The following is a 19993-nucleotide window of genomic DNA, read 5'->3' as shown; positions in this document are numbered from 1 at the left end:
GCAAGTTCATTTATGAGGAATATTTGGTAATTTAATTACTGAAATTTGGCTGTATATACTCTATTTCTTTTGCGTCGCCAATACAACTTAATAAAATCTTTGTTAGCTTAAAAAATTTCATTGTAAAGTCTACAATCTGCAAAGTACTGCAAACCAAAATAATAAAACTAACATGCACAAGTTAAAAATGTTATGGCTATGTACCCTTTTATGCTTATAAGCAAGAAATGTGGAAACAACTATTCAAGAAATGCAAGGAGGATTGACCGATAAAATTTAAATAGCATAGGGTTAGAATTTGCGTTGTGATCTGAAATATAACTTTTGATTTTACTGACCGGTGTATAAGATATGTCGTAAACGACATCAAGCTTAAATACAAACTACCCAACTCTTTCAAAATACTCTTTACCATAACTTATAATTCGTACTACTGCAGCATAAACCACATACCTACGGCGTCATAATGAACCTCTCAGGTACACTTTACTATCATAATTACTATGTATGTTTTATAAGATTCTATTAAAATTTCCACATTTAAACCGTAACAGTTAATAATAATGTAAAATCTAGTTAAATTAAATTAAACGCGGTCACGTTTCACTGTAGCTATTATTAAATAAACATAATAAGTACACTCATATGTTCTAAAGGCCTATGAATACTGGCAAAATCTATTTTTTTTATTGACCTAGGGAGACGAGCATACGGCCACCTGATAGTAACTGGTAACTGTCGTCCATGGACGTCAGCAATTTCAGGGGCAGAGCGAAGTCGCTATGTACCAATTTTTAGAGTACTAAGAATTTTAAATCTAAAACATTTGAAATTATTGTCATACCAAAAATTGCATCAGGTGTGAAAGGTCAGGCTATAAGTGAACAAATGTTTCATACAAAAAGCCTCGAAGGATATCATAACTAATACCAAGTATCTTCAATAAATATAGTGAACCGCTGGGAATTTAACATGAAGTTTGTGAAAGTCATGAAGTAGATCAATCTTAAGATCTAAATATCACTTTAGTAATGAAAAGAGCTTTTATTTATATTTTTGTTTGAATGATAAGAAAGTCTCTTTAATACTTTTTCTCTCATTGTGAGTGTCAATGTGAGATGGGAATTAGTAATAAGGCTGGGAACAATGTTGCTGAAGTCTTGGTGACCTTATTGAACTTGATATAGGGTGTGGAACCTTGGGAAACCTAGTAAAATCGACACCACTTTCATACGCTCAACTTCTTATCATTTTAATAAATATTTTAATTTCTCACATCCTTATGTGCATTACAGTTTATAGAGCTTCCAAATTTCATCTTTACTAATTATTTTCTCATTGTATAGACTGCCAAACAAGCTCACGGATCCTGGTGTTAAGAGGTTACCAGACCCATCGACATGATATTGTTAATGCCCCCTCCCACCATGCAACATGTGGTCTAAGCCTCAATTTTATAATATAATGACTATCCCATCCTTCTAACTGAAACACATTAAGCCTTTGTGGTAGAACTGTGTACATTGGTGGTATATAATTCTGCAGACTTACACCTGACACCTTAACACCAGTTATATAATAAGACCATACCCTTGTTCAATATATTAGTTAAAGTATAAAATTTCCATTCACATTGAAAAATTCAACAATAACTCCAAATAAGCAGAAATAAATTTAATTAAGTATTTTACACATTAATGTTATGTTGAGGAAGTGTCATAATGATGTGATAAAACTCTTGAGGATCTACATTACAATGCATATAAAAGCAATGTTACTGCTACTTGAAATTATCGCCATTCATTCTACAAATTTGTCTGAAATGCAAAAGCAACAATAATCAGGATCAGGGTCAGGTTTAGCAAGTATGGCAGATTATATCAAGGGGTGAAAGACCATTTGGTTTCATTTATGTTTGTAATTAAAGATGCATTTTATTTAGGCTTAGCATCAACAGTTCGATGTTTTTCATTGAACTTGAATTAAACAGTAAGCATTCAAATAACTCAAGAAAAAATTTGGTAAAGATTTTTTTTTCCAAATTTTTAACTAAATGACTCCTGTGAAATTGCAGAAATGTCACTTAAACCAAATAGGCTTTCACCCCTCGATATAGAGTTTATAACAGCATGTGCAGTATTTGCATTTTATTGTGCATTTTTGTGTTATTCAAAATAGCCTGTCAAGCAATCTACTGTAATCATTAAAAAAAATGTAATAATGGAGATCAATGAGACCATTTATTTTATTAGTATTGTCATTATTTAACTCAGTGTTTGGACTTCCTCGTGGCTCATTTTTCAAGTTGCATTATTATATTTAAATGCAAACACAAAATTAAAATGGCAATTGCATTCTTTAACCCAACATAGAAAACTCATATTTTTCATCAATAAATTACTGGTTGATCAGTATTGAGAAAATTATTTTGCTTTTTTAATTTTTTACTCTATTGAACTTGAATTCAATGCAGTATTACTAGTAGTAATTAACTATCCTACCTAAATAAGCAAGACAAGTTTTTTTCTATAATAATAATGTGGCTAATGTACATATTTTTAATATTCACTTTTCACTATATTATTACTACCAAAACAAGACACATAATAGCTGAACAATTCAACCAATACAACAAATTTTAGCCTCACTAATCATGGCTTGCTTACTATTATAATCATCACGAATGGCAAATTATTGTTTAATGATAGAGAAATAAGGTATTAGCAGACAATCACCTGTGGATTAAAAAAAAGTATTCCCTGTTCGAGTTTTGAAATAACCCTACATCTTATCATTTGTTAAATCTCACACTCATTGACACACATTGTGAACTCAGCGTTGTGAGCTCTTTCACTGAACTGCTATAAATAAAATGTTTTGATGCTGTTTCGTTTGTGACCGAGGAGGAGTTGATGCTGATGCATATCGTGCTCATATCCATACACGTGTCGAACCAGCTATCCCACTACAACTAAGATCAAAGCCTCGATTTTGTGGGAATAACGGCTATCCTTAGAACCGGAAGGGATGGTTCGCACGCATTTCAAGCTGTTATAAATATTGAAATTTGTATAACAATGAAATACGTTCATTATTTTCGTTTAATCAAAGTTAACAAAATTCTCGTCTAATACTTATTGTTATTAAATACTTATCAGATACATCAGATGAAGGTTCCAGCAGTGAAGAAAGCAGAAAACCAGCGAAGTGCTCGAGAAGCAATACATATGGTGCATCTTCAACTACATCACATGGATCTGGTTTGTAGTTTTGTTACATAAAAATACTTGCTTTTAGCATTTTGGTATAACATAGCAAACATGCTAAACATAAAACATGTTATTTAAGATCTGATAGCTCTCATCGACTGTATTACTCACATGTAGAAAATCACGTGTTCTTTAATGACCAATGCAAGTATTAATGAAAATAACATTAACAATAATGAACAGTGTGCTTAGTGCGAGTTTTTTAACGTTCTCGATAGCGTAAAAGTTAACTCAAATTTATATGAAGTTGGAACGTTTGCATACGTTTACCGCTAGGGGCGCTTTTAGCTGGTCAAATTAACGTCAAAGTAGTTTTAATTAGTTCTATAACCGACTCAGCCCACTGAGTTTCTCGCCGAATCTTCTCAGTGGGTCGCGTTTCCGATCCGGTGGTAGATTCTGCGAAGCACGGCTCTTGCTAGGGTTCGTGTTAGCATCGTCATCAGCTTTGAGCCAGCCCCGTGAGCTCACCTACTAGCCACGGTTACGCTGAAATAGCCTCTAAAGGCTACCAGCTTAGGTAGGAAAAAAAACGCAGAAACCGAAGAAATTACAAAACCGAAAAAAACTTTATTGGTGGTAGGATCTCTTGTGAGTCCGCACGGGTAGGTACCACTGCCCCGCCTATTTGTGCCGTGAAGCAGTAATGCGTTTCGGTTTGAAGGGTGGGGCAGCCGTTGTAACTATACTGATACCTTAGAACTTATATCTCAAGGTGTATGGCTCATTTACGTTGTAGATGTCTATGGGCTACGGTAACCACTTAATACCAGGTGGGCTGTGAGCTCGTCCACTCATCTAAGCAATAAAAAAAATACGGATTCTTAATGTACTTATTACGTCCACGCAAACGAAATCGAAGTAGTCACGAATAAAAAAGAAGATGAGTAGAACTATGTATTACACAAGTTATAAATTTACATAAAACTATCAACAGCTCATGATATTGCAAAATGGTGGTAGGACGTCTTGTGAGCCCGCACGGGTGGGTACTACCACCCTGCCTATTTCTGCCGTGAAGCAGCAATGCGTTTCGGTTCGAAGAATGAGGCAGCAGTTATACTTTAAAAAAAGAAGATTTAGAATTGATTTCTCGTCGGCATTGATGTATTTGATGTCTATGGGTTTCGGAGGTCACTTAATACCAAATGGGTCGTGAGTTCGTCTAACCAACGCAATAAAGTAATTAAAAATCTACTTTCAGCAATACAATCAGAAGATGAACCTGATACAGCAAATGAATATCATTCAAACCACAGTACAAAACGAAGAAAAACCGAAATAGTAAATAGCACAGATCGAAATGTGAGATTAAGCAGTAGGAGCAGTATAAGTGAAAACTGCTCGTCGCCCGGCGAACACTTTGAAGATTACCGTCCTGTATTTAATGACAACGATGAAGACCAAGAGGAGAACGCATTACGGCCAAGGTTTCAAAATTCTGATACAAAATTTAACAAATCTGTGAATGACATGAATGATCCCGAATATGCTTATACTGGAGAATATTCAGAAAAGTCAAAGCGAATGATGAGTAATATGGGTTACAAGCCGGGTAAAGGTCTTGGTAAATTTGAACATGGACGAACAGAGCCCGTTGAAGCTTCTGCACAAAAAGGCCGAAGAGGATTGGGCTTAAAACCTTCTATTGTTGGTAGTGTACCTGAGGACTTTAAATGGACTCCAGATGAATCCAAACCAGAGGCGAAAGAAAAAGTTGTAAGTATTATTTATCTCAACTTACAAGTTAACAGTATTTATCTATTAATTAGATGAAGTCTTAAAGAGTAAGAATGTGCATTGAGTCTGGGTATTATAATAATATGGTCTGACATTGGACACTTGAGAAATCTATGATGTTGCAGAAATACCTAGAGGTCTCCACAAGGGTTTATCCCCAACTGTTTTAATTGAGGAACCATTAGTTATTGTTGATGGCTTGTTCAATATCAAGTTCATTGATGCTGGTGTTTTTATAGTTCAGCGCTTTTCACTGCATCATATACATGGTAATTATTGGCACGTGATAACTCAAACTATCAATATATCGAAATCAACGCATTTTCTTCGTTCTTCTTGCTCTCTATTATTCTGTTTTATTCTTTTAATTTAAATTTTAAATAGGACTATTTTTGTTGGCCTTGTGGGTTTTCCATGATTTATGTTATAATACTGTGGGCTTTCTAAATATTACACTCTTCTGGTATTATCTACTAAGGTTAATACTGTTTACAGATCTGGATGAGTCCCGCCCCAGATGAACCGCTATCTGGTGACCAGTTGGAGGAATGGTTGAAGAAGGGATCAAAAAAGTTGACTATAGATGACGAAACAGACTTTGTAGAACCCCATATTCTAAAAGGAGTTTTGAAAGCAAAGGTTCCGTTTTTTATCATTTGTATTATTTTATTACTACCTATTAGCAGGCATCAAAATGATATTCTTAAAAATATCATAAAATGTTGAAAATTGTTTCCTTGTGTTTTCAGACAATCTTTGATGATTTAGATGACGAAGACCTGAGGCATGCTCGTTTTAGAAGCAATCCATATGAAACTATTGGTTCAGTGATATTTTTGAACCGGGCTGCCGTTAAAATGGCGAACATAGATGCAGTTTGTGATTTTGTCTTCACTAATCCAAAAAAACAAAACGGAGAAGAGGTCATAGACAAAAAAGAGATCTTGTATTTTGCTGATGTATGTGCTGGTCCTGGTGGCTTTTCAGAATACATTCTATATCGTAGAGGGTGGAGAGCAAAAGGTATACCAAATTTCACTACTTGTCAGGTCTAAACTTCAATCAACACTAATAGTTTTGTGCATTTATATCCAAAAAGTATGTACCAATAATGACCATATTAACGTCAAAATAAGAATCATAAATCATTAATAAATATTTGCTTAAACAACGAAACGTTGTGGAACATGAAATAGTATTAACAATAGTATTATCTAATGTTAAGTTTTTTTTATCATAGCTTATTCCAGCATTAGTTGAGAACTGAAATATTAGGTGCATTTTCGGATTAATACAAGTGGATAGATGTCCCATGTAATGCGTTAAGCACATAACTATTGCCAAAGCTCACAGACAATAACAATGTGTATGTTGCTGCCTACTTCCTGACATCAAGTCAAAGTCTGAGGAATAATGTTATCAATTAAAGTTCAGTTAGGTGGCATGTCTAACATTTTGTTATTATTCTATGTGGAAGAGCTTCTTGGTCATCTGTGTTCAAGTTGTTGATTGTCACCGGTTTTAAATGGTTATTAGGACCTATAAAAATCACAAAAAGTTTTGTTTAAATAGGGTCTAGCTTTTGTGATATTATCGAACAGAAAATTATATTTTATTGAATTGAAATTGAATTGTATTCCATAAATATATATATTGGTGCTTAAGGAAGACATATTATATACCTAAACGCAGTTTTGCACTGTGCCATTTGATTTTTGAAGTGAAAACTTCTTTAGAATCGTTGTGATTTCAAACCGGATGCAACGGAAAAAACGACAGGTAAGAGACACAAATACAAAAATGTGTAGGATGAAGCCAGCAAAGAATGAGACAGAAATATACATACTATTTAATACAGCGCCATCTGTGAGATTTTTTAATACAAACGTGTGTATGAAAGCTCTTGTAGTGAATTTTAATTTAGGATTATACGTGAAATTAAAATATCAGTTCACAGAGGGCGCTACCTTACAATTATTTACTAATGACAAAATTTTACATATACTTAAGACGTTTAGGATAATTGTATTTTAATTTTGGAAAGTTTCACTTCTACCACGTGTGATTGCACACATGTATTTTTTTTTTAGTACAGATCATAACTTAAATTGATTGAATTAAAAACTTACACAACACTGATACGATTCAAATGATACTCAACCTTTTTTTTTTTGCAGGATTTGGTTTTACTCTAAAAGGACCCAACGATTTTAAGCTATCTGACTTTTACGCTGGACCACCAGAAACATTCCACCCCTATTATGGTACGAAAAACGACGGTAACATATTCGATCCATCAAATCTAATGTCACTAAAGGAGCACGTTTTGCAACAAACTGAAGACAAAGGCGTACATTTTTTAATGGCCGATGGGGTAAGTGAATTATCACAATGATCGATTTGTTGGAATAAAAGAACGAAATTTCAATATTTTTGACGTCAATTAACTAACATTGTGAAATGGAAGAAAGGAGACTGAAACGATTACATACATTTTTGGGCCCGGACGTAACGTGATGAAACTAATATGAATTAATAGATTCAGATTTATCAGTACCTTGCTGAAAATTATAAAAGTTTTCTCAATCTGAGAGCCGAGTTAATAAAGATTTAGTAAAAGTTAGGTTATGTTACAATCTCTTTAAAAGAGCTGAATAATAACTTATTTAAGCATAAGTAAATGTTTATTATATCCATTGGATAATCTTTTAAATGTCATATTATGAATGAATATCAATGATATATATCAGGTATGGAATATGGAATTGCTATCCCACAATTCACACAGCGATCCATAATTTCAACAGTATCCAATGCAACAATTTCAAGTCAAACGTGTGAGCGATCTTCGGTGTCCAGTGTAGAAGCGATTGTCGTACAAGGCTGGCAGAGTTGGAATCCGTAATAATAAAGCAGTGATCGTTGAAAATATAAAAACAGCCCGATAGATACACACCCAAAATGCGTCGAAGATACAAAACGAGTAGAGCAGAAAAAACCAACAAGCGCCAAAAAATAATTGTATAATCTATGAACAAACGTCATGTCAGCTTACTGTCAAAGCTGTCATCAAAAATACAATCGATTTTAATCGATTTGAAATCGATAATCATATTACTTTGCTAAGTAATAATAGACTTTTTCTTCATTTATGTATATAATCGCAATTAAATCCGGCGCATACCGCACTTGTATACAACAAGTATAAATCGCTCATTTAAATACTTTTGCATTAATTACCTAGTGCAATGTTTTTCTTTTTATAATCCTGTAATCGATTAATTAAATCGATCACACCGTTATACCGACAAAAACTAACTTTCTCATTTTTCTCCGGTCCCAGAAAGAGGATTGAGGTGATTTTTATATTCTTTTATAAAAAAATATGACAAATTTTTTAGACTACATTCCAAGTTATTACATTTTTGGCCCACGACTTTCCGTCTCCTTTGCCTGTATTGTCACCAGTAATCACTGCAAAAATAATATACCCACTCGAAAACCGCAGGAAACCCTGTTACATAAGACGCCTTTAAATGTTATGTCTGTAGCGTGTGACGTGTTTAATTGAGTCGTCTATTATCAAAGGTGGCAATCTGTGCATTTGGAAAAAAAAATGTTATTGATATGTCAATACAGATTGATTTGAATATAATCGTCTCCTTCAAAGAATACGGTTCAAAACCTGCATTAAATAAAGGTTAATACTTAACCTGTTATTTATCTAAGATGTCGTTCAGAAGAGTTTTGTGACTGCCAATGGAATACAAAGTCAATAATTCGTTTTTCTGATTTACCAATAATTGTCCAAAAGTCACATTGCCGGCTTTGATAATAGTCGACTCAATTATCGAATTCACACTTATTTTTGAATTAACTTCGTATTATGAAGTTAGTCTGTATGGATATCAAACAAACATTAAATGAGACTACAAATTTTAATGTGTTTTAGATTTAAAATTTTTTTTATTTCTTTTAAACATTGTTTTTAGGGATTTTCAGTAGAGGGACAGGAAAACATTCAAGAAATACTTTCGAAGCAGTTATATTTGTGTCAATGCCTCGCGGCACTGATGCTCGTGAGAACCGGCGGCCATTTTGTGGTGAAACTATTTGATGTCTTCACACGGTTTAGCATTGGCTTGATCTACATTATGTACAGATGTTTTGATAAAGGTAACCTTTATTTGACCAAAAAAAATGGCTACATAACAGGCGTCATTGGCGTCCTAGGATTGCAAATTATGCTTTTAAATTTATGTTGCTGGAAGTATACAAATTATAATATCTAGTAAATTAACAAACATGACTGCAATATATTTTTGTGTGCAACGTTATTTTTACATGAATACCCAAAAGTAGATGATTTTTAATGTGCATCCGCACACACCGGAACAGCTTAACGTATTTAGAAGAAAAATCGATACGAAAATAATTCAATATAAAGAGAACTCATAGAGTGTCACTAAGGTTGAAATGATTCACGTATTGTTCCCTTATTTTTACAGCTTAAAAATTTCATTACTACTCAACGAAATACCAGTATATAATCAGTTATTAATTCTAATTCAATCCAACGAAAAGACCTCCAAAACACGCTCTTGACGTCACCTAACGGAATATTCCGCCGCAACATTCTACGCCAATACGAAACAATAATTAATGTTGGTTGCTTCACGAGTTTATGACTCCACAAAATACTGAACCATGCTGTTTTTGGGCTAGAGACCAAATAAATAACATCTACATAGATGCTAAGAGATTAAAATCTAACCTACGACATTTTTAGTAACTTGAGCAACCCATTTATAGCAGTAGCCGTTGCTATGATGCTACTTTATTGAAAAGTACCAAGTTAAAGAAAACCGGGCTCGGGTTTCGTATTTACTAAAAATAACGTTGTATTGCCACTTCAATGAGACGGTCCCTGAGCTTTGGGTCGGGAATTTGGTGACGTCACATGTGTGTAACCGCACATGTAGGTACATATGCGGGTACGAGAGAATCGCACGATATTAACTATTAACGTAGATAGCTATTTTTCTTGGAGAGGGCAGTCAGCTGATCGGTCACAATAGATCATTAAAATTTTAGTGTGATGAATGGGTTTTGAAAAGAATTAAATATAAATAATTTAACAAGTGATGTCATGTAGCTACATTTTAACCATCGTACCAAAACCACATCGCACAACTCTCGGGAACCGTGTTAGCCAAGCGACTATCTTATTATATTGCGTGTATGCATGATTTTTTTTTAAGTTAAAGAAATTATGAATTTATTGAATTAAAGAAAACAAAAACAGTTTATTAGTAATACAACTTTAAACATGTGTGATAAATAAATTAAATATGAATTCGCTGATATTATTGGCGGTTTCCATTGCATATTTTGGCGTACATTAATAAATGAATATGTTTATGTTTTAGTTTGTATTCATAAACCAGTGACTTCCAGACCTGCAAACTCTGAGAGGTACCTGATTTGTCTGTGGAAGAGGTCATGGACCGAGTCAGCAGAACATCACCTTTACACTGTGAACTCGATCCTATGGAACAGTACTAACAGTGATATTGATATTTTAGAACTAGTTCCTATTGACGTCATACAGGAAGATACTGAATTTTTCGAATACGTTTACAAGAGTAACTGCATGTTAGTATAATAATTAGATGTCGTAATATTCCAATATTGAATTTATTTGTCTGAACTTTGTTCAATTAACCCGATCGAACTTATTTTTAGTCTCGGCGAAAGGCAAATACAAAATTTACTTAAGATAGCTGCATTTAGCAAACACAAAATTTTGAAAGAAATTTATCAAGCTGAAATGAAAGAACAGTGCCTGCAACTCTGGAATGTAAGTGCTTCAAATTCTCGACCGTACAAATGATGAGTTTACAGTTTCCCTAAGTTATTTCGGTTTTAACGAGCGATGATAAGTATAGAGAATCCGTTTCGGTTTCAGTTGCCAGATCAAGTCAGAACTCAACCAAAACGCCTCAATCCCGATGAAACATTAAAAAACATTTTGTCCACATTAAAAACACCCAATCCTCACAGTCTGTTCAATTTCAAAACGAATATATTAAACAAGAAACCTGAATACATAGAGGTGGAAGGTGATTTGACAAATTTCAAGAATGTATACGACTGGCACTTCATGTTCCTGAGCAGCGGTAAAAATTGTCCCGATTTAAAAATATTCATAGGTAAATTAATTTTGTACAATTTCTTTACAAATTTAAAGTAGGGTTCCGAACTTATTAGATTGTATTTCATGTACAGGTTGCGGTGGGAAACAAGTTTTTCAACTAGAATCAAGCGGATGGAGAAGCGTTTTAGATTTGCAAATAACACTACCAGCTAAAACATTGGTTTACGGAGAAGTATGTTTTAAATGAGTTGCCATTACCTATTCATCTATCTATACTAAATTCTAAAAGAAATCTTTGTACTCAGGTACATCGGACTCCGATTCATAAATTTTTAATGTTTACCACGATTTTTTATTAGTTTGGTTTTGTATTTGTCTGCATCACGATTATGTAACATATTAACAACCCACAACCAAATATTTCGGTACCACTCTCTCCCGTGTTTGTTAACTGATTTTTTGGTTTTTTTAGTAAAAAAAAATCATTGTTTTTTTGATGAAATTTCAATAACAAATTAAAAGCGATATTTTAATACATATAACTTAAATCTGAATCTTTAATATCTTCGATTCTAAGGTGGAAATTTGATCACTGAGTGAAGACTAATTATATAAAAAATACATTTAAGAATACCGTAATCAATCAGTAAATATTTAATTATGTAAACTTTTTTTTAAACAGTTTTTTTTATATAAAAGAAATAAACCCTATTCTGTTTTATTTTGTTTTCAACAATTTTGCAAAAGTATTTCATGAAGTTCGATATGCCTCCTTATCTTAAAAGGTCTGCCTCACAATCGTTGCCTTCACATCAAATTCCATGTTGGAGAAAATAGTAATATCGTCTTTTCTTACTATCACTAACCTGGGGGTTTATTATTATTACAGCCATAAAAACGTTAACTTTCGCTGTTATAGATCGTTAAAGAATATCGTGGCCAAGGCAACAATCAGATGTACAGCAAATCTTTACATATTGTGGACGCACTTATGTTGGGAGGAGTTGATATCTCTGGATACCCCTTGAATGAAAGGTTAGTATTTGATTATACACACACATGCACATTCAAGCGAATTTAATCGCGTTCTTATATATATAAATATATGCACAATAATTAAGCAAATATCTATAGTAGAATTATTTTGTCTGTGCAGTTTGGGTCATAAAAAATCGGAGCGGTGAAGCGAGTATTTCGCTCTCTCTTTCACTCACGAGTCTTATGGACGGGCATAGTAATGCGCATTATTGTTGTCGATAAGCGCTATCGATAGTGTATTTAGTTTTGTCATTTTGTGGGTTAGTGATAAAAATGAAAGAAAAAATCACTAATCGAACCGTTACACCACATATCGTCGCAGCAAGTTAACGAGAATGGCAGAAATTAACACTTTGTAACTTTTCGTGATCCATTCTCATTTCAGTGAAAATTTTTAACACATTATTGATAATAACACTTGCTTGTGCAAGCAGATTCAGAGATTCAGAGAGCGAATGTACAAAATCACATTTCGCTTCGACGTACTATAATTCGCAGGTAGGTACAACAAATGACTCATAACATAACAATGTCTCATCACCCTTCGTCTACCACCCCGCCGCCGTGTACCTGCCTTCGATGACTCATTTGTTTTTATCGTCAATGGCGTTGCGCCCACGCAACATGCTCACCGCCCTAGCCGGGCTATGTTTTATGACCCAAACTGCACGGACAAAATAATTCTATAGTTGATTCATGTAGTATAGAATTTTCGCTTTTTTTATTTATTTTAGCACATTTTTCTTGTAATTGTAATAATTGTTCGTTTCCAAGGTAACCAAACACCCAATTTTGGATTTTTACAAAAACTTCATTTTTTACAACAACTATTAAAACCGGAGTAAATACTATTCACGAAATTTTAATTTACAAAAACGATAAGTCATTACTATTTTATACCTAGTTTATTTATTTTTCTACTTTCTTTAGACTTCCAATAGGCGTGTTAAGGAACGCAAGGGTTTTAGAAGTTTCTTATAATATTTGAACAGGTACACACCTAATTATGTGATTTTTCAGGATAAACCAATGCAACATATTTTGCACTGCCCTAAGTAAGCCCTTTGATGCTCACGTACTTCAAGTCAGATGTAAGAAGATGTTCGGCATGGAACACTTTGCTTCGGTAGTCAACAATCTCGAATATAGAGCTATGAAGCGAGTGAAGAGAGCCGTTACAATTGATGCGCCGGATCCATTGCGCAGAAACGAAATGTTTTACGTGGTTGGATCTGTGCTTTTCTTGAAAGAGATAAAAGGTGATTGTTCAAAATTCATATAGCCTATGGCAGACATCGACATACATACTTTATTCATGATGATAATTTTTTTTTTTAAATAACTTAAAAAGAAATTATCTTCGGTTTTATGAATAATTTTGGTTTACTCTTTCAGAGCCCTGGTCATCGCAGCTATCGAAAAAAAGTGGTTTAAAATACTATTTTAGTATAGGTAAAGATAGGAAACCTCGTAGTGAATATTACATTCTGGAAGAAGCACGATTAGACATGATAGAGACATTCAGCAGTCGCCTCATGTGGTCCTGGGACGGAGCCGCTAGTGCGATACTCGATGCTCAACAACATTCCGGCCTCACGAGAGCCCAATTGGAGGAGTACATTGGTCATAATATCGATAGATAATGTACATGGCCGTTTTAAAATAAAAACCTTCTTTATGAACTTTTCTGGCTTTTCATGAAATTGAAAAATTGATAATTTTTCATTGCCTCTTAAAATACGCAACCGCACTGTCAACGAAAAGTAAATTCAAAAATAAAATGACACTATAAAAAAAAAACTCTATAGTAAGTATAGGTTCTCATTTCTTGTCAGTTGCCTACGTTTGTCGCTAGGAGCGCTGCATACACATTTTAACTGCATACACATTTCAGTTAACTTTTACGCTATCGAGAACTAAAAACTCGCATTAAACACATTTATCAGGTAAATCATTTTCTGATCTTGTTTCTTTTTAAATAATCTACTATTTAGTAAAGTCAGACCCTTTCATACAAATAAATAAATAATATCCGTAGTTATTTATATATATATATTATTTTTCTTTATTTTATGATATGATATTTAATATGGTTTCAATGATATTACAAATTACATTTACATTATAAGGTGAATAAATAAAATGATTATAAATACTTCCAGAAAAGGCGGTAATGCATGCTAGAGAATTACATACAGCAACTGATTGTTTAAGGTTTAAGAAGAAATATTCCAATTTATTTCCAATTATTTTTAATAAACTGTACAATCTGATGCAATCCTTCTTTACCTAAAGTACCATTGATGAACTCTGTTTCAAGCAGAATTTCATTATCTTTTTTGAACATTTTTAAAACTGCACGTACTTGTATTCCTAATAATCCTTCTTGCTCTGATTCTGTGCTTCTAACTGCATTAGAGTCTTCATTGTTTTTTTCAATTACCTTATTTACACCTAATTCTGCATTACTTTGTACATGTTGTGAACTAGTATTTTCAGTTATCTCAAAACTACCATTTTTCATATCATTTAATTCTAAATTATTACTTTTCATCTTCTTTACGTCCGTTTCTTCTTGCATCCTTTTTTCTTCACGTCTTTTCCTTCGTTGGTTAGACCACGTGTTTACTTTTGCTACCATATCTATTTTTATAGTGTTCCCTCTTTTTTCAACAACTTCATAAGCGATTCCTAATCTATCTAAAATGGTTTTGACTTTGTTTGAAGCGGATGCTAAGTCATATGTACAATTCGGAAGTTCCGGTAAAAGAAAAACTAGTGGTTGAATCTTTTTTCTTGGTTTATCTCTTGGGGGAACTGAAACAAACGTTTCCATATATAAATAATAGCATTGTATTGATTTTTTGAAAAAATTTGGAGTGTTCTTGTGGGTAGACGAGCATACAATCGGCCTGATGGCAAGTGATCACCGTAATTCATGAACATCAATAATGCCACAGGCACAGCCAAGCCGCTACCTATATTTGTATGTTTGTTTTTGTATAAATGGATTATTCCTTTTATAATTTCAAAGAAAAGAAACCGGTGGGGGTGTCAAACCAAACACGAAACAATACGTACGTAGTTGCAGTAGATCATAATCGTGAAATGTCCAAGCTAATCCCCATCTGGTTACTCGTCCTTGACAAAACTCCGTATGTGTATAATTAATATTATCTGACTTCAAATCATCGATAAGTTGAGCCAAATTAAACTTGTGACCAATCATTGATGTGAAGATTCTGTCAAAAAAGTTCCTACATGAAAACCAGTACATACCTACTTATTAAAAAAATCTTATGAATGGTGAATTCTTATTATTTCGGAACAGCTACAGTAAAAATATATTGGCACTTCCTTATCGGAACTATAGAGACAGTTAAAATGTTAATTTACACACACAAAATTAGTAAGCAAAGTATCATAGATTCTATGTTATCATAGAAAGTAATTGCATTAAAACATAAGGTTTTGATAGCTCACAGATGCTACCTGCATTAATGATAGTTTTTTACATGCTGTGCCAGAATCACTAGAAACAAAAATTTTAAATAAGGATTACAAAAAAAAAAACCATACTTACAAAATGTTATAGCAATATTTTTTGCTCTCAGCAATAAGTTTCCTACAAAATTCTAATTCACCACCTTCAGTTATTAATTCTTGAGGTGATCCAGTGAAACCATTTTTAGGAGGAGGTCTACAAGTAATATAAGTAAAATTATTTTCTCAATACAGCAAGAATAATATGTACTGCATTATTTTTATTTTTTAGCTAACTGTTAATGCTCAAAAGGTGTAGACATATTAAGGTTTAAAGTATGAAATTGCCGATTTTCACTGAAAAATTGAAATTCTTTCATTTTTAATTAAAAAAAATTTTCATTTAACATATTTATTTAATCAAAATATCTACCATTATTATCAATACATTGCTGCCATCTAGTAGGAAGGACATTTATGCCTTTGCGATATATGCCTTTGCGATAGAACACTGGTGATCTAGATTCTACAAACTGTGAAACCATTTTGTACTGCCTCCTGGAAAACTTCTCACATAGAACATTGTCCAAGTCACGAAAAAAATGGTAGTCCGTTGGAGCAAGGTCTGGCGAATACGGAGGGTGACGAATGCTTTCCAATTGCAGTTCCTGTAGTGTTAAAACGATTTTTCGTGCTGTATGAGATCTCGTGTTGTCATGGAGCAATAATGGTGAAGATCGATTCATGATTCGGGGCTGTTTTACTGCAAGTTTTACTATAATTGTTCAGAGTTTGGCACAATAGACATCTGCCATTATTGCTCGACCAGATCGGAGAAAGCTATAGTGAATAACACCATGCTGAGAAAACCAAATAGTTACCATTATCTTTTTATTGGTAAGCTTTGATTTAGTACACTGTTGTGACATTTGACCTGAAGTCAAGTATTGAATTTTTTGCTAAGGGTTATCCTAAAGAATCAACTTTTCATCACATGTCACAATTCGATCCAATATTCCTTCATTCCTGTATTGATTCAACAAGGCAACATAAGTTTCCACACACATTTCTTTCTGCAGATCAGTCAAATCACGAGGCACCCATTTTTCATCTTTTTTTATTTTATTGATTTGACGTAAATGAGTCAATATTGTTGGTAAGGTAACGTTAAACTATGCCGCTAATTCCTAAGTAGTTTGGCTCGGATCGGCTTCCACCATCTTTTTCAATTCATTGTTATGTGAATGAAACACATGTGAATGTGTGGGTGCGGTCTTCCACATGTTTCGTTCTTCAAATTTAAATTTCCATCACAAAAGCGTTTAAACCAAAATCTCATGGTGCGTTCATTAGCAGTGCCCTTTCCAGTCGCAAAATAGAGATTGCGAGCTGTTTCTGCAGCGTTAGTTCCACTCATATTAAAAAATCACTCGAATTTTCGAAGTATCCTTCTGTCTTGTCTAAGCTGAATAAAAAAAACAACTGAAAGTCGATAATCGAATGTTGCAAATTTTTTAAAAGAAGAACCTCATAGTTACCATTTGAAAAAACATTCACTCAAAAATCTCATCATCAAATCACAAAGGTTCTATGTGATTTGATGTTAATTCTATGTTAATTCGAAGTACCTATTACAATAAAACAACAATTTCATACTTTAACCCCTATTATTTTTTAATAATGATAAGTATAAATTCTAACTAGCATGTTCCTCTAGCTAGCAATTCTCATTAACTTAATGTTTAATTTACATAAATTTCCCATCGTTGATAAGCTACATATTATTATGTAATATAATGGTAATTTCTAAACTCATACCTTGCTGGGCTCCTAGACTCCCATAATTCCATCATTGTACTATAAAATGGTGGGTTGCACATACAAAAATCATAGTATATAGTTTCATTTTCAGTGAATAAATAATCAATTATAGAACTTGTGGTGTTTACTTTTACTGAAAAAAAAAACATATTGTATATTAGAAGATGTTGTTCTTCAAATTGTTCATGGTAATTGACAAATTCACATCAGAAATAAGTTAACAAAATCAACTAAGGTCAGCATAACCAATAACCATCAAGTGTATTGCATGCTCTATAATGACTTGATGATGAAAAAATCTTACTCATTATTTAAGTCGTTATACTGTTGTGTTTGTTAATTAATTGTATGCTTTAAACATATTTCAAAGAGCTTATTTACATTTTATTAAGTCCTGGAGATTATTTTTTTGTATATTTTCTTGTGCTACTTTCAAACTGTTTGCATCAGTTTCTGTACCATACATAAGCCATTGGTTTTTTACAGCTGCCAGCAGTGGATAAATGGCACAAGCTCCTGTACCTGAAAATCGGATACAGTGGGTTTTAATAGTAAATTTATTAATAACTTCTTTTTAGTTCTTACTAGTGAACTTTCAGAGACCTCAGAATGAGGTTTTGACTAAGCATGACATATAAAACTCATCATGCAATATTAAAAACAGTGTTAAAATAATAAAAAATCATGAGTTTCACCTAATAAATTTGTTTAAATTTTTCAGTACTATTGAAGACGAATCTAATGAAATTATGATGTTTAAAAATAAATTGCCAGAATACACTTAAATTTACTTATATACCTATATCTAAACCCTTTACATCTGTGAATATTTCAACAGCAGCCAATATATCTTCTATCCACAAAATATAATTAAGTCTTAAAGGAAGTGTGGGTACAAGTCTATCTGATGGGATTTCCACATCTAGGTTAAAATCTTTTTTCAACAAACATTTAGTTAATACGCGCAGTGATTGAGGGTCTTTGAAGTCAATAGTAACCTTCCCCGTAACATCCTGAAACAAGATGATCGTTTTATTTCATGGAACATATTATTCCAAAATAAAGACATGTCAATTATTGACTACTTTATCAAATCATAAGTTCATTATTAATGTTTATAAAAAAACAAAGTATACCTCGTTTTAATCAGAGTCAAAAATAATTTATTTTTGACTCTGATTAGTAATTGACTCTGAGTAGTAGTTAAAGTAACGGAAAACATATACTTACAGTTTTTGTAATCTTTGAAAATTCTGAGAAATCTTTGGCCAATTGAATGAAGTCCGGTGGAGTTTTATATATATTTCGAGGGTGCATAAATCTATTCATTGCCATTGTAAATTTAAATTCGGAATTGTATCACTCCGATGGTAAGGTACCTTAGCACAAACGTTTTTAAAAAAAACCGTGTATTATTATTATTTTATTAGAGGGTACTGGATTTTAGAGAATTGTCTGATACGAAATGTTTTAAAAATAATTGGAACAATTTAATGATCTAGGTACTTGAAATACGCTGAATAAATTTTTTTAAATTTTTTTTTTTTGAAAGGGATTTTACGACCTGGTAACTGACACCTTTAAGTCAAATCTTATTTTAATTTATATTCATATTTTAAGAAAAATGATATTATGAAGTGAAATGAAATGAAGATGATTAATTTGAGACATTAATCAACTGGGATGAAATGAAATGAGATGACATGTGAGGAAATATAATCTCAGGAAAATGGTGGTCATTTACTAAGATTTTTTCAGTGGACTTTTTGGAGGATCCCGAGAAGTGACGTCCAGCGGCTTTGTTTCATTTTCCCACATTTGTGCACTTTCACAGATATTAAAAAGTTAATAAACCACCGTTATTACACATTTAAACCCGAAGAAACACTAAATAGACAAAATAAAACAAATCACACAACTTCACTCCTCGCGTTCCCGCCAAAAGTTAAAGTATTTTTTTTAAGGGATTTTACGATCTGGTAACTGAGACCTTTAAGTCATGTCTTATTTTAAGTTATATTCATATTTTTATGAAAAATGATATTATAGAGTGAAATGAAATGAAGATGATTAATTTGAGACGTTAATCAACTAGGATGAAATTGAATGAAATGAGAGGAGATGATATGGAATGAAATATAATCTCAGTAAAATGGTGGTCATTTACTGAGATTTTTTCAGTGGACTTTTTGGAGGATCCCCAGAAATTACGTCCAGCGGCTTTGTTTCATTTTCCCACATTTGTGCACTTTCACAGATATTAAACAGTTAATAAACCACCGTTATTACATATTTAAGCCCGAAGAAACACTAAATAGACAAAATAAAACAAATCTATCTATCTCTTAGGTTTATGGCGTTTCTTTTTAGATTTCGCCAATGTCAAGTGTATTTAATACTCTGCTTTCTATAGCGGGCTTCGTGAACGAGCAAGGTCACAGGTATTCACTAAGAATTAAGTGAGTAGCTAAGAATGTTTGATGAC

At 33.0% G+C, this 19993-nt stretch overlaps 2 protein-coding genes across 3 annotated transcripts; one reads left to right on the top strand and one right to left on the bottom strand.

Annotated features, from left to right (window-relative positions):
* The first annotated feature begins 100 nt into the window (after nt 1–100).
* Cmtr1 (Cap methyltransferase 1) lies at nt 101–13886 on the top strand. Its single transcript, XM_089729487.1, has 14 exons — nt 101–479; nt 3159–3260; nt 4474–4988; nt 5505–5648; nt 5759–6032; nt 7187–7383; nt 9002–9185; nt 10439–10664; nt 10755–10869; nt 10978–11221; nt 11298–11398; nt 12086–12201; nt 13225–13463; nt 13600–13886. The coding sequence occupies exons 1-14, from the start codon at nt 467–469 to the stop codon at nt 13845–13847; spliced, it is 2718 nt and encodes a 905-aa protein (XP_089585613.1). The 5' UTR covers nt 101–466; the 3' UTR covers nt 13848–13886.
* A 553-nt stretch (nt 13887–14439) lies between these two features.
* LOC114249898 (U6 small nuclear RNA (adenine-(43)-N(6))-methyltransferase) lies at nt 14440–19062 on the bottom strand. 2 transcript variants are annotated; one of them, XM_028183598.2, is made up of 7 exons: nt 18739–19062; nt 18308–18521; nt 17890–18030; nt 17506–17641; nt 15788–15904; nt 15286–15446; nt 14440–15021 (listed from the first exon to the last, which is right to left on the bottom strand). In XM_028183598.2, exons 1-7 carry the CDS (start codon nt 18841–18843, stop codon nt 14441–14443), a joined length of 1455 nt encoding a protein of 484 aa, XP_028039399.2. In that variant the 5' UTR covers nt 18844–19062; the 3' UTR covers nt 14440. The 2 variants fall into 2 exon arrangements, with proteins under 2 accessions (XP_028039399.2, XP_089585614.1); XM_089729488.1 differs by having other exon boundaries at nt 18458–18521; nt 18739–18990.
* Nucleotides 19063–19993: the final 931 nt, after the last annotated feature.

The sequence above is a fragment of the Bombyx mandarina genome, chromosome 08 (assembly GCF_030267445.1).
Source record: "Bombyx mandarina strain Sakado chromosome 08, ASM3026744v2".
NCBI classification, from domain to species: Eukaryota; Metazoa; Arthropoda; class Insecta; order Lepidoptera; family Bombycidae; genus Bombyx; species Bombyx mandarina.
This window is presented reverse-complemented; position numbering and strand designations above follow the sequence as displayed.

Bases quoted from the DNA above. Each gene is read 5' to 3' on its own strand.
- Cmtr1 (XM_089729487.1), top strand. The intron at 9,186-10,438 runs GTAACCTTTATT...TTTATGTTTTAG, and splicing joins GTACAGATGTTTTGATAAAG to TTTGTATTCATAAACCAGTG. The intron at 11,399-12,085 runs GTATGTTTTAAA...TCGCTGTTATAG, and splicing joins AAACATTGGTTTACGGAGAA to ATCGTTAAAGAATATCGTGG.
- LOC114249898 (XM_028183598.2), bottom strand. From the start codon at position 18,843: ATGGCAATGAATAGATTTATGCACCCTCGAAATATATATAAAACTCCA. The intron at 18,522-18,738 runs GTAAGTATATGT...ATCTTGTTTCAG, and splicing joins TTTCAAAGATTACAAAAACT to GATGTTACGGGGAAGGTTAC. The intron at 18,031-18,307 runs GTATATAAGTAA...TCCGATTTTCAG, and splicing joins TGTAAAGGGTTTAGATATAG to GTACAGGAGCTTGTGCCATT.